Source organism: Trachurus trachurus, assembly GCF_905171665.1.
Source record: "Trachurus trachurus genome assembly, chromosome: 4".
Lineage (NCBI taxonomy): Eukaryota > Metazoa > Chordata > Actinopteri > Carangiformes > Carangidae > Trachurus > Trachurus trachurus.
In genome coordinates this window covers 2,790,885-2,806,202 of record NC_139898.1, presented here as the reverse complement: position 1 = coordinate 2,806,202, position 15,318 = coordinate 2,790,885, and the positions used below count along the sequence as shown (strand labels likewise).

General features: G+C 42.8%; 1 protein-coding gene across 1 annotated transcript in view; it reads right to left on the bottom strand.

The window, feature by feature from the left end:
- scfd2 (sec1 family domain containing 2) overlaps positions 1-15,318 on the bottom strand; it is a 128,027-nt gene that overhangs the window by 1,079 nt on the left and 111,630 nt on the right. The window contains exons 7-8 of the mRNA XM_083970636.1: positions 10,826-10,960; positions 4,921-5,040 (exon numbers count right to left, since the gene is read on the bottom strand). Coding sequence (XP_083826762.1) covers positions 4,921-5,040; positions 10,826-10,960 — 255 coding nt within the window. The remainder of the gene's footprint in view (positions 1-4,920; positions 5,041-10,825; positions 10,961-15,318) is intronic.

The following is a 15,318-nucleotide window of genomic DNA, read 5'->3' as shown; positions in this document are numbered from 1 at the left end:
AGGGATCAATCTACCACTTGCAGTTGTTTTGTTGGTTGGTTGGTTCTCTCTGAGTGTTTGTAAGTAAATCCCACTGAAATCACAGCTTAGTCTTGGTCTTGGCTTTCATATGTGCTAAGTGATTATGTCAGGTGCCGTTGCTGTTATGAAATCGGGAGGTGAGCACAGGCGGTCAGATATGTAGTTGGTTTTGACTGATAGTTTCGTTAATACTTTCAGAACATATAAAAAATAATAAAAGCTGAAAGAAAAAAGGTGCCATTGTCCATACAGACTGTATTTGTCCTCTGTCTCAGTCTGGGAATAAGTGACGTCAGACGTAGTTTACATTAAGGTGGGCTCATAAATCAGCAGAAGAGCCCAAATAACAAAGTCACACTTTGCCTCTTTAAATGGTTATTATCTCATAGCGTGGTGAATGTGCAGGTCACAACTTATCCACCAGAGTGTTTTGGAGTTGTTGGATTGTGTATTTGATGAGTTTGATGAAGGAAACCAAGAAATTCCATAGCTTCCGTAGCGTAGCTCTGAGCAGCTCACGGCTCTACTCCGCCGTTCTAAAAATAGCTTGCACTAACAATTAAAGGTAACGAACCTACTGCTATGACTATAGGGATTATGGCAATGGGCCAATTTGCCAAAATGTTGAACTATCCCTTTAAAGTTACCAGGCTCACTGGTACTGAATCAACTTAATGTTTTATGTTATGTTGTTTTTCAATGTGTCCTGGATATACAGAATACATAAAAAACTATGAAACTAAGTGAAAGTGACCTGAGTGTTTATTCAGCCATGAGACTATGTATTCTGTGAGAGGTGTGTGTCTGAAAAGGCCTTAACAATTCATTGTAACCTCAGGGAATTCAAGCTGAGCAGAATAGCAAACAGCAAGCCCACTGACTCTTTACAGTCACCTGTGAAGTCTGCAGGAGGGAGCGGCCGATACACAAAAGAGTTTAGCTGCAGTGTCACATAGATTATTTTTAATCTAAAGGAGCAAGTAAACCACTCTGGATTTGCGAATGTTTAAAAGTTGTTTTGAACGTTTTCTTTGAGTGAAACTGCGACACAGCTTACATACAGTCCATCATGTGTAAACTGATTCGACCTTATCTGGATGTAGGTCTGGACTCAGACACAGATTAAAAAAAAAAAATACATCATGTATGTGTGCATAAGTGACAGATGCAGAGGACTGTACAGTGTTGGCTGAGATACGCTCTCTAGTCAGACTAAGAACTACAGCCCTCTTATGTTGTATAAGAGAGGAACTGTGTTTTCCTGCAGCCGTGTTGCTTTAACTCTGGGTCGGCACCTCGGCCTGGCAGCCGGCCTGTTTGTAGTGGCACAGCCACTCTGTTTCAGAGGAATTTGGTCCAAGTGCAGCTCCGCAGTGTGTTTTCAGTGGAACTTCCTGTGCATCTCCTCCGCACACAGGCTCGTCCTCAGTTTATCCTGCATGTATGAGTAGCTCAGGTTAGGGGGTGTCTCTGAGGTCAGTGTGTGTGTGTGTGTGTGTGTTTGTGTGTGTGTGGGCCAGCAGGTGATTATATAAGCTGGTCTTTATTCAGTTTTCCTGATTACACATGGAAGGCTTTGATCCTTGCTGGCCTTTCATTGCCTCTGGCCTCCTCCCCGCAGCCTTTTATTAAGACAAACCCACATCAGCCCCCCTCCCTCTCCCTCCCTCCCTCTGCGCTCTTCTCACCCCACAGAAACGCATTCATCTGCATGTGTTCCAGGCCTCCGTGGACCGTGTGTGTAATTAGCACTTCATCCACACAGACGAGCAGACTCAACATCTGTGCGCAAATAATACGTGCAAAGATCAGATGTCACTCTCGCCGTCTTTACACCTGAACGGAGCGACCTGTGTAAGTAGGTCAGTGTCTGCTCCTTCACTCTGCCAGCTTCAGACAGGTCTGTGCCCCCCCCCCCCCCCCCTCTGCACTTTGTGATTTTTCATGGCCAAAGCTGTGATTCAGTTTTATTCAGCGTCAGTTCAGTTCTGTATAGACTTCACTCTCATTTTTCTTGCTGAGTGCGTATCTAACGATCGCTCTGGTGGCTTACGCTTTTAAAGCTTTTCTATAGGAACAGAAATGCTTTTTTATTGTGTCAGCGGGAGCGTCTTGTCTCTCCACACAAGCTGCGCAATCATAGCATGCAGACGTTGATAATTCACTCAGATATAACCCTATGACTGCAATAATCTGATTGTGATTGTGAATATCTGTGCTTTTATTTATTTGAATGAAACTCTGAAGCACCGCGCTCTGCTTTGCAGGGGGGTTGGCATGGGAAAAGGGTGCGTGGAATAAAAACAGATGCTGCATCAATTTTGGTCTTTTTTTGTCCATTGTGTGCTGGTGTGTAGAGTATTTACAGCACAGTGGAGGCTGAGTGTACTTCAGTTACATCATAGCACCGACTCTCACAGAGAGAACAATGGTGTTTATAGCTTTACTGTAACACACAGGGCTAAGAATGAAATAGAATGTCCTTTATTGAATAATACTCCATTCAGAATTTAAGATAATTAGTCAGGAAAACGTAATTATAACTTGGATCAATATAACTTCATATGTTTTTAATCATTATTCTAATGGATGATTCAGTTAAAAAGACAACATACAATAATACAGATACTTTCAGTGTTATGACCTGATCAGTGGAGCTACACTAATAAGACACAATCGAGTCTTACACCTTTTACACTACAATCAGCTTGTTTAGCGATTTAAGCGTTTTTAAATGTAATTAAAAATCAACTGACTCCTTTTACACTGCCAGCTGAATCTGATTAGTGCTCAGACCCAACGTCATCACATGCGCAGAGCAGACACAGACACAGACGCTGGCACAGACACAGACACGGGGACAGAGCGAGCAGCCAGCTGCCCTGCAAACTGCAGCTCACTCCTCCTGCAGCGCTGTGTGACTGCTTTCATGTCTGTAAGAGCAGATTACAATGATAAAATGATGGTTTTGTTCAGGCTGGTCTTATGCTGATTGACAGTTTTTAGCCTACAGTGCTGCTTGAAAGTGTGTGAACCCCTTGAGTAGTTAAGATATTTCTGTTGCGTTACCATGACTTTCTAATTCTATCATCACCAGTTTTTATATATGAAATGTCAGGTTCATGTTCATCAATTCCATGTCCTTGTTTTGAGGAAACTGTGTGAGTAGCCAGCAGACTAGGTGAAACATGGAATCAGAGTATGTGCAAAAGCAAGTGAAGCCCAGCTACATTGGTAAAATCAAGTAGGTAATAGACTCAGGTCAAACACATGTGGGTGATCAAGTGATCAATTTATCAGACCAATCAAATGAGACATCCTCAGGAAAGGTTATGTAAGATCTGTAAGACAAATCATTTACACACAGAGGACACTCAGCATCACCGCTACTCTGCACTGAGGTAGACGGCCTGCCATCAAAACTTTCACCAAGATGCACCAGAGGTAGAATAGCTCAGGTAAAGACCGACACACACATCAGCTCCAGAGAGCTGCAGACCTCTCTGGCAGCATCTGGGACAAATGTATGCGTCAACAATCGAACAAAAAATGAATAGACATGGTATTAATGGGAGAGTTGGTAGAAGGAAGCATCTGCTCTCAAGAAAGAACAAAGTTGCCTGTTTAACCATTGCCAGAGATCATCTTAGACAAACCTTCTGGACGTCCATTCTTTGGACAGATGAGTCCAAAATTGAATTATCTGGCCACAATCACAGGCACCATGTTTCAAGCATAATCTACGAACCTCTGTGTCCAGGTAGGTGTTTCCAACCGGAAGATGTAAAACTGTTTTTGACTTGAACTATAAAGGCTAAGTCAATGCTTTAAGCCACTGAGGTATTTCAACAGCAAAACATAATTAACATGCTTTACTTTAAAGGGATAGTTCAACATTTTGGCAAATTGGCCCATTGCCGTAATCCCTATAGTCATAGCAGTAGGTTTGTTACCTTTAATTGTCGGTGCAAGCTATTTTTAGAACGGCGGAGCAGAGCAGCGAGCTGCTCAGAGCTACGCTACGGAGGCTCATGGGATTTCTTGGTTTCCCTCATCAAACTCATCAAATACACAATCCAACAACTCCAAAACGTTTTCGTGGACAAGTTGTGACCTGCACATTCACCACGCTATGAGATAATAACAGAACGTTACCAGACAGAGTTGTTTTAGAGGTAAATTCATGCAAAACCACTGATGCGTGTTGACTTCAGGGACAGTTTTTCAGCAAGCAGTCTCTGTATTTACCTCGAAAACGGCTCCGTTTCGTAACGTTGTGTTATTATCTCATAGTGTGGTGAATGTGCAGGTCACAACTTGTCCACGAAAACGTTTTGGAGTTTTGGGATTTTGTATTTGATGTGTTTGATGAGGGAAACCAAGAAATTCCTTTAGCCTCCATACTGTAGCTCTGAGCAGCCTGCTGCTCCGCTCCGCCGTTCTAAAAATAGCTTACACCGACCAATAAAGGTAATGAACCTACTGCTAAGACTATAGCGATTATGGCAATAGGCCAATTTGCAATACAAAACAATCAACATCATTTTATCGTTGTAATCTGCTCTTACAGTCTGTGTTACCAGTGCCTGAGGTCTGGTGTTAGGTTTGGCGTTATGGGATAGATGAGAGCTGAATTTCCACCAGGATGTGAACGCTCATTGACGTTTGAGATTAGCAGAGTTTTTATTTTCTCTTTTGTGTTGAAGGAGTGAGACAGAAGCTGTGAGTCTGAGTTTGGATTCATCATTAGAATAATGGAGCAGGTGCAGACTCAGAGCCGTGTGGGTGGCGAGGCCAGGAAAAAGATTCAAAAAGCATACAAACAAGCAATTTGTATTCTACAGGCTACAAAACAGGTCTGAATATGAATGGGACACAACCTGACTGCTGCCAACTCACCTGCGTCCCCGGCTTGTGTGTGGTGACGACCTCTTTGATGAGGCGAAGCTCCGAGGGCGTGACGCCTCCGACCACAAACAGCAGCAGCAGAGGGTTGTCGCTGGGATGTGGACGACTCACCTGGAGTTAAGAAGGAACATTGTGATTGGTCAGTGTGTTTTTTTGTGTGTTTTTTTTAAAGGGATAGTTCACCCAAAATTGAAATGTCACTCATTATCTACTCACCCTCATGTGGACTAAGGGCTGGGAGAAGTTTCAGAGTTATCCGTGGCTTCTCTGAGTTACAGGGGGTCTCGGCATAGCAGTGCATGTCCATATAACGGTTATAACAAAAAGACACACCAAAAAACATCCAAATACCTCCATGCTGCTCGTATGTAATGTCCGTCTTGTATTGAAGCCCCGACATGCGAAATTGTCCCGAAAAAAATTAAACGAGTCTATATTTCAAGCTTGTTTGTAGCGGAAGCTCCTCTTCCTGGTTCGTCAAATTTGTACGAACCAGGGTCTGTCCTCTTCCCAGTTCGTACAAATTTGACGAACCGGGAAGAGGAGCTTCGAGAAGCTTCTGCTATAAAACAAGCTTAAAAATATAGACTTATTTAATTTTTTCGGGACAATTTCGCATTTCGGGGCTTCAGTACAAGATGGACATTACATACGAGCAGCATGGAGGTATTTGGATGTTTTTTGGTGTGTCTTCGTTATATGGACATGCACATGAAATTTCAATTTTGGGTGAACTATCCCTTTAAATGGCACCTTAGGTTTTGATACAGTTTCCCATAATAGATCAGCCTGTGATGAACAACCCCCCCCCACGTCGCCCAGGGAACATTTAACCGCTCTCCCTCCATATCATTATCTGATCTTCTATCTATGTCTGCTTTCTGAGTCACTGCTCAGCTGGACACCTGTTGTTTAATGTGGAGACGGTGCTGAGGGCGGACTCTACGGCGACACAGGTCTTCTCACCCCGGTGTTATGGTGGCTGTCTGACACGTGGACACACACACACTCTCATGCAACACATGCAGACACAAACAAATGTCCCTCATCACCTGGGGAAAAGAGGTTTCACACACACTGAGGCGCTCGGTGGTGCGGATGAATTTTGAACAGCGGGGTAAAGCCTGGTGTTTGTAGGGAGGAGAGGGATGGCTTTGTGCTATTGGCCGGCGAGCCGCAGGCAGGGACACAACTGCAGCCTGTGAATACTAACCGAGCAATCAGAGCGGCGGGGGTGGGACCCACGGCGAGTGTGGCTGTACACGTGAAGCAACAGCGGGCTGGTGTGAAGCATGGCAAGGTTGATGCAACATGTGTTTATTGGAGAGAAAAAAATGTGTGAATGAATTCTCCTTTCTAGTGTCTCTGCTCATGTTATATGTTGTATGTTGTGAGATTTGAAAAGTGTGAGCCATGTGTGGGAAGATCCATTCGCCACCTGTGTGTATACGGTCTCTCAACCATGTGCACCGACATGGGTTAGACAGAGAGCCAGAGAGGCTCATGGGAGCGTGTGCTGAGGAGGTGTGAGATGAAATGTGCTGCAAAGTGTAAGCAAGGAGATTTGTTTTAATCCCAGCCCCTGATGATAAAATACATCAGTGTTTAACAGAAGTGACTCTCATAAATGTTCCTGTCCTTTTAGATAAAAAACTGTTTTCATCAGGAGTTTCCAACCCAGACACTGGATCACAGTCACAGCTGCTTATTTCAGATTTATTTTTTCATTATTTTATTTGTTTAGTAAGGGACAATGTACATTAGTTAGTTAAAGGGACAACAAGGAGTTTCTATTTGGTTATAAAAAAGTCTCATATTAATGTGGATGAATCTACGTTACTTGCACATTTGTTAATGGGCCCATTTTCGATAAATATATCGTTTTGTCTCTATCGTTATTTTCTTATTATTAGTGGTGGTGGAGATGCTGGTTGAGCCGACCAGCGTTTCTTTACTTTCGGTTTCGTGGCGAGTCATGAGAATAACGCCGCTGAATCGCTGTTTATGGTGGGAACTACGACGGTATGTGATCGTCTTCAAACCTCTGACTTTAATTCTTGATGAATGAAAACATGAGTCTGTCTTGCGCCGGTCAAAGAATTTCACGGTGCGGAGGCTCATAAATGTAGTGTGAAAACACTTTGCTTTTCCAAAACTCCTCGTTGTCCCTTTAAGAACTGTCCAACGCAATATTAAAAACTGGAAGGATGGTGGATTGGCCAACACAGAGTCCAGACCTTAACCCCATTGAGAATATCTGGGAGGTGGAGAAGACTTTGCACAGAGGTCCAACTCACCCATCATCAATACAAGATCTTTTTTTTTGGAAGGGCAGTGTACTTTACCACACTGTGTTCAGCACAAACTAAATCCCATTCAAAAACTGGAGTTAAAGGGATAGTTCACCCAACTCCTCATTGTCCCTTTAAAGGCTAATTTTCCTTGGTAGTCCCTTCAAAAGTAAAGTAACTTCAGTACAACAGCTTAAAGCTCATGGAACAATAATAAAAATCACTGTGACAAGAGAGTATTTCTCGGTAAACTGAGTTTTGATACTTTTACAATATTAATATAAAATCTGGACCTACTTTATGATCGAAAAAGACATGGAAACTGTAGACAGCATGTGAACGTGTATTTGCTCCGATGGAAGAAAAACAGATGGATGAAGGAGCAGGAGCCAGGTCTGCTGCACAACTACCACTCTGTCTGAACAAAGACTCAACAGGCCAGAGCAGACACACACACACACATATATACACACACAGTTTGGTCACAGACGGTTAAAGACGCCAGTTTAAAAAGCGACAGTGCACAGGCTGTCAGTGGGCCATAATGCAGACAAGGGGTTCTGGTGTTTTTAATGATACAAACTGTGGAGAATGCATAGGTCCCGTGGTTAAAAATAGAAGTTTTATTGGGGTGTTTTACAGCATAAAGGGTGTGCACTGTGCTACTATAGAGCGCTCCAAGTCCAGGTTTATAGGTTTAGTCTGTCTGAGTTGGTGGTTTGTGGGCCAAGTTTCTTAATTTGTGTAAACCCAGGCCACGGTTACACAACCAGTCTAATTCCTCCCTGTGGGTAATCATCAGCCTAAGTAAGCCCAGATGTGGGATGATCAGACCATGTACAGTGATCTACTCTGTGGTGGATATACATTACTCACAAGCCCCAAACTCCATGTCTGCTGCAGACCGCTGTTTGATACACACACGTACACACACACACATACATGAATAAGCAACTGAAAGAACAAATCAACTAATCATTCAATCAAATCGGCTATTAACAGCTAATGTTGTGGAATTACTTCCACTTATTTTCCTTTCTCTCAAAATCCAACCGCATCGTTTTAAAAGGTGAAATTTGGGTTAATAAGGAATAAAGGTGGTTTATGGAATCAATTAATAAGGAATTAAGATGTTTTTTTTCTTGTAATTACCAGTGTGGCCATGAACTGTATAAGTTGTTACGCTTTTGCTCCAAGACCACGTACTAGGCTGCTGCTTTGCCGTTAAAATAAATGAATGGCATTTGAAGTTTTGTAATGTTCACATCCAATTATCAATAACCAGAGACTGTAAGTTTGATCAGTGGTTCAGATGATCAGTGTTTGACTGTGTTTGTCTGATTAAATTTTTTTAAATAGATACAATACTATATCTAAGTTTAAAGGGGAACTATCTATGCCCGTCTGGTCGCTTTTTCGTTGTTTTGGTCACTTTTTTTCTCTACAGAGCTCCCCCTACAGTTTAGGCGTGAATATTTTCTTTCGTAAACACTCACCGCTAGCCTCCATTCTCCCTGTAACAAATCATTTATCCATCACAATTACTCCGATTACTCAATAGTTCCTCTTTAACAGTCAGGTTGGCTCGCAAAACACTCCATAACCACTAAAGTTGTAGCTAAATGTCATCTGTTCATCTGTTGAATTTTCACCATTGGTTTTTCTATTGGTGACCAGTTGTGGAGGCATGGCTTTATCTTTGTAATGCAGCATCCAATTTCAACACAGATCTGGGAGACGTGCATGTAAACATGATACAAAGAACATCATATGATATCATATCCTACATCAATAAATAATAAGTAAGTGATCAACAGCTCTTCTCCTTCTCTGGTTGATCCCTCTGCTGCGAACTGGGTGGTGCAGGTGAAAAAGCCATCGGCCGTGACTGTGGGGCTCAGTTTCCAGCTGCTGTGACTCTTGGCTGGATGCCCAACTGAACACAGTTTGCCGTGGTCAAAGGTGGAACAACAGTGAGGGATCACATTTTCTCTGCTCTATATGGGCTCCTGGTAGTTTGTGGCGTGACAGGCCAAATAGGGTGGGATCTATTTTTGGGGGGGCAGAGGCCCATGTAGTGAATCATATTGTACATGAAGCCAAAAGAAGTGGAGAAGCTGCTTTTATAAAGTGTGGTCCTTCAAATGTTTTCTCTCATTTCCTGAGGGCAGAATCAGTTGATACAGTATATTATTATTATTATCCAACAACGTTTGAAATGAAAGGTAATATAAAATTTACAGACCACCAGACTCCACAAAACATCCACCGAAGCAGTAGGACCTACAACTATTCAGTTTGCATGTTCTCCCTGTGTCTGTGAGGGTTTTCTCTCATCGCTTTCAGACAGATACAGGTCTGGTTCTGGCTCTGGTCCCCTTCTTGAGTCTCAGAACCTCGGTGCTTTCTGGTGAACCAGCCCGCGTTCACACCAGTTTAAGTGGAACCAAAGTGGGAGGACGTTACTCCATGTTACTCAGGCGGAAGTAAACACAGCGGCAAAGTGGCCTCAGCTTTTTTTAATTTATTAATCATTCGATGATGTCACGGTTGGCAAGACCAACTCTATTATGGTTTCGTTGAGAACCGACTCTTCAGGTTCCGAACCTATCATTTTATCAGTGTGAACGTGCCGGTCGGTTCAAAAATGAGTTGAAAATCTATCCCCTATCTGAGTCCTCCAACTCCTCACAAAGTCCAAAAACATGCACACTAGGTTGATTGATAACTCTAAATTGTCCATAGCTGTGAATATGAGAGTGTGAGGTTGTCCGTCTCTATATATCAGTCCTGTGATAGACTGGTGACATGTCCAGGGGCTGATCATCTGCAGGACAGACCATCCATAAGCTTCGTCCACATTTGAAGGCTCTTAACTCATTGAGTGCCATTGACGTCTATGGACTGTTCGTACTTGTTGTATTTTAGTTGTTGTTGTTGTTGTTTTTTTTTTTTGGGGGGGGGGTCAATGAAAAAACATGTGAAATGAAATTTTCGGATGTCTTACATGTTTTTGAAGCCAAAATTAAAACGGATAAATCACTGTTTTTCTTGAGAGACTATCTTTCAAAACAAGGCATTTTCTCAGCTTTCTAGAAGAAAAGTGGTCTTTTTGGTGCAACCAGGTTCTATTCAACTTAAGATATCAAGAATGGAACAAGGTACAAACAAATGGTTTTTCCCTAGTTAAATAGAGTAGGCAAGCAGTGGTTCATTTGCATTTAAAGGGACAGACAGCCGTTCTGAACAGGGCTGTTTTGAGAGGATGGAAAGAGCTGTGATGTTTGATCCTTGGGGGATTTTGACCAAAGCATGTCACAGACATGTCTTTAAGACACCTGGGAACTATTTTAATTTGTGGAAAGGGGGCAGAATATGTCTCCTTTAAAACATAATATTTTAACTCGTTTACTTGTGGACCATGGAGCTCTCCATAACACAAACACAAGTCACATAGTTATTGCTTTTGACAGTGCACTATAGTAACCACTGAAGAGACTTGACTGTCAACAGTAGGTTAATGGTGAAGGTAGGGTTAAATGAATGTGACAGAGTTGAGACCATTACATAAAAATGTGTGTGTGTGTCTTTGGGTGATGTCTGACCTTCATGAACATACTGAAGCCGGTCTTGAGCAGGTCCGTGAGACCTCCTGACATGTGCTCGATGTCGGGACATTCGATTTTCTCGGGGTGAAAGACCTCCTCCAGGATCTGTCGCAGGAAAGGCCGATAGGATGCCTGCAAAACACACACACACACACACACACACACACACATCATTAACACCAAACACACCTGCACTGACATTACCAGAGTATTTTTAAACAGAAACACATTAAGTGTGAGATCCTGCAGCATGAATAATGAGGAGATGTTTTCCACAGAGCGGCCTGCTTTTAGCCTCTGTATATTTGTGTGAATGACAGTGGGTGTCAGAGACAGTGGAGTTATAAACAGCTCTGCTCGGCCGAACCAGGCCACTGACTCATGAGTCAGCTCAGGAAGAGGAGCTCGAACACTGCTGCAATCAGGACCAGAAAATCCTGCACTTGTGCATGTGGCTAAAGATAGCAACAGGTCAATCAACATTGAGTATTATAGGGGCTCTATCAAATCCAGAGTAGACAACCTCCATTCTTAGAAAGTCCTGTCTGTACTCCAGAACATTTGCTTCTTCCATCATCATCATCCAAAGAACTAAACCATAAATTCAGCTCTCGAATTGTCTCGTTTCATTGTTGTTTTTATAATCACACGAGATAGAGATGCTGAAGCGTGGCCATATTTCAGCTTGTTTTGATGTCACTGAGTGCGTGTACAGTATGTACTGATACAACACATATTTTCCAAAACACATCCTTCCTAAGAAATTCTGACAAATCGCACAATCACATCCTGCTTCTCAAAAACACCACCTGGCTCAGTTCTCCAGACTCCCAGGCTGCTGGGCCTTTACAGTCACATCCAGCCTACTTTCTGTTTCCTCCATTTGTCAGAGAAAAGTTTCAATAAAATTAAAATGTTGCTGTCCTTGAAGAAACCTAATAAAGACTGAACTAAAAAGTTGATTCATAACTCAATAAAAGTTAGAAGAGATCTTTTTTTTCTGTCCAGCTACCCAGGACAGAATGTACTGTTTCTATGCCTCAGACTCAGAGGATGATGAATTCAAGACAGATTTTTTTTAAGCATCTCTGACAATAATAAAGATGCAGATGAGATTTGGCAGAGCTTTATTTGAATGTTTGGAATAGCACAGCTCTTAAAATAGAAGAGCTGAATACCTTCCTGTAGTGGAGCTCTGGACTCCTGCTTCATGTTCCCTCATGATGCTGCCAGAGAAACATCTGAGCAGCAAAGGCAGCATCCACCGACCGTCGCTGAAGCATTTTACACACACGCACACACACATGCATCCAGATGTTTCTGCCCACACCTCACATTCATATGCAGCATGAATCTTAAAGGGACATTGTGTAACTTCTCCTGTTATCTCGATTATTTGGTTCAAAAGTCTGTTTTTCATTCATTAATCAGTAATCCCCCCCATCAACAAAGTGAAGTGTTCCTTTCAGCTCTGAATGAGCCGTTCATATCATTCATATCTCCATGGAGCGGGTAAGCTCGGTGCTGCTGCCATGTGGTGTCTCCATGTTTTTACGTTCAGTGGCAGCGTGACGGTAGGAAACCACGGAAACTCAGCGGAGACACCGGAGCTGTCGGCTCAGGTGGAGGTGGCGTCTGTGAAAAGTCACCGTGGTAACGCAGTGAGGAGGAACGGAGCGTTACACTGATGCTGCATTCACCTGCAGTCGGGCAGACGGCCGTCGCTAACAAACCAGATGTCATTTTAGTCATAGATATAGAAACGTAGATGCCGCGTACGTTCTATATCTGCCGATACGTCATCGGGGCCGCCATATTGTGCAGGACCAGAGCATCAGCTGAGACAGTTGAGTGAGTGAGTTGAGTGCCGGTGAACCAGTAAAATGCCTCCTGTGCTGCTTTCGGTTGCTCCCACAGGAGGACATTAGAGAATCGGCAGCGTGGGATCACGTCTGTGTTTTTTCCTTTTTATTTTTTAATATAATATTCATTTATATGCGGATCGAGAGTGAGCGAGTGAGCAAGCGCGAGAGAAGCAGCAGGTGCGCACCAGATGCAGGTTGACCGGCAAAAACTGAAACGAGACGGTTCAAGAGAGGAAAAACACAGAATATACAATAAGAGACTTTGTCCCATCGTATGGTGGCTCAGGTTTAGTGATGAGGAAACTGTCACTGTCAGCAGCTGCTCCAAACAGTCACTAACTTTAATTTGAAGGGACAGATTAGATGTTACTTTTGTTAACAGGGACTTTGTTGCACCCAAACATTAAGCATACAGCAGGCTATCTGTTGGCTGCTGTCTCATCATTCAATCGACCCCCTCCTTCCCCCGGTGCGTCTTGAAATTCCCTCTTTATCCAAAGCGGGAGATGACAGAAAGAGTCTGAGAACTACTTAATTGAAGCTACATTGTTGCGAGTTGGCTCTGCGCCGTGCACTGTTTCAGCTGCTTCTAGGATAATGTAGTTCATTTGGTGGTGGGGACCAAATCCTTCTTGACGTCCCCAGCGTAAATTACACCTATGCGTAGATTTAATCAAAATCTGGGGTTACAACCATGGTTACAGCGTTTAGAACGTCAGCCCTTTAGAACTTATGCCCTGCACAACATGGCGGCCAGCAGACGCATGGTGGCGCTGTTCGGTAGTATGGAACGCAGCATCTACGTTTCTATATCTATGATTTTAGTCACAAAAGCGGAGAGAAAGCCGGTGAAACGTGGGTCAGGTCAACAATACGACATCGCCATGACAACATTTCGTCACGTGTATTGTTTTGCCTCGTGCTGACGGACCACTTGTTTACATAGAGGCTTGTTTATGCCGTTACCTGCAGCGGCTGTCGTCCGTCTGCCGTCTGCCCAATTTCACGTGAATGCAGCATGAAAAATAGGATTGAGTTGCTTGTGATAAACAACCACAACGCTAGATGGGAGTAATTCCTACACAATGTAGCTTTAAATTCGGACTCGCAGCAACTCCTGTCATCTGTGTGGAGCGGTCACATCAGGGGAAATCCTACCCTGGTTACATAAATCACTAATGATATAAACTCACTAATTTACCTCCATCAACACGACTTTGCTGTGTGGGTCAGCCTGCACAGTTTAAGCTAGGAGTAAACACATTAATGATTCACCTCCAGCTAAATAACACTCACACACACGCACAAAAACAACCATCAGCATCATCGGGCATAAATAACAGATCCAACCCACAGTCAGACACACTCCACGGAGCTAAAAGCAATCCCATCAAAACACCACCACAAACACCCACATGATCAAAACAAGAGTAAACTTAGTTAGATAATAATGCCTGTGTTTATTGCTCTGCGCTCACACAAAAATTCCCATATTTATTCACATACACACACACACACGGGTATCAGTTTCTTGGTGATGAGCAAAAGAATGTGCCAAAACAACAGAGTGGTGACATAATCTAGAATCACCGCCTCATGGTCGTACGCCTCCGTCAAACAGATAAGTTGCAGCTGACATCCATATCTGTTAGATACAACATTTTTATATATGTGTAGTGAAGAAGGAAGTTAATGAAAGGTATGAAGAGTATAGTTTTTGTGTGTCAGTGTGAACAATTCATCAAAATAACTGGACTCCAGACTCCAGTTAGTTTTTGTTGTTGCATAGGTTTCCCTTAAATGAATGCTGTTTTACCAGAACACAGTGATTGATAATGTGTAACTGGTCAATAACAGAAATAGATCAGTGAAAGCTGTTGACAGTGTACAATATCAGCCTATTCATCAAGTATTAGGCTTAGATTAACATGAAGCCAGGAGGCAGGGGGAAGAGCTCAGCTGGCTCTGACCAAATGCAACAGACCTCTAAAGCTCACTGATGAGCACGTCTTGTTTAATTCAAACCAAAAATGTGTGGTTGGACATAAGGACTTCCTGTCAGAGTCTGTTCGCCTTATGGTGACACCAAAAAATCAAGCACTCACTCGTTTTGACAAAAAATATTTGACTTGGATAGACTGTAAACCCCCAACAATAAAAGGTTATTTCTGACATGTAACTCATTAACATATGGGTCCAGGTGTATGACTGTTCTTCTATAGAATCTGGTCCCCATCCCCTGACTTAGTAGCCTATATTGGTGCGGATCAACAAATGGGGGTTACATGAGGTTTTATGCACTTGATGTTAATGATGCTGCGGTGGTAGAATGTGAAATTGGACGCTGTCCATAGGGGGAATCCCTCCACTCTTATTTCTATTAGGGCTTGGATGATATGCTTTTCTCCCGATTCGATTCTTCTACGATTTTTTGGATGGCGATTCGATTTAAATTGCGATTCTACGATATTGCCGATTCTCTCGATTTTTAGTCTGCATTTTTACACAAATACTGTAGGAGCCTATAAATTAACATACTTCATTATAAAGTGAACTTAAACCCTTTTCAAAACCTGTACTCTCTGTATGTAAAAAAAGGCTAACAAATGCACATTGCACAATATT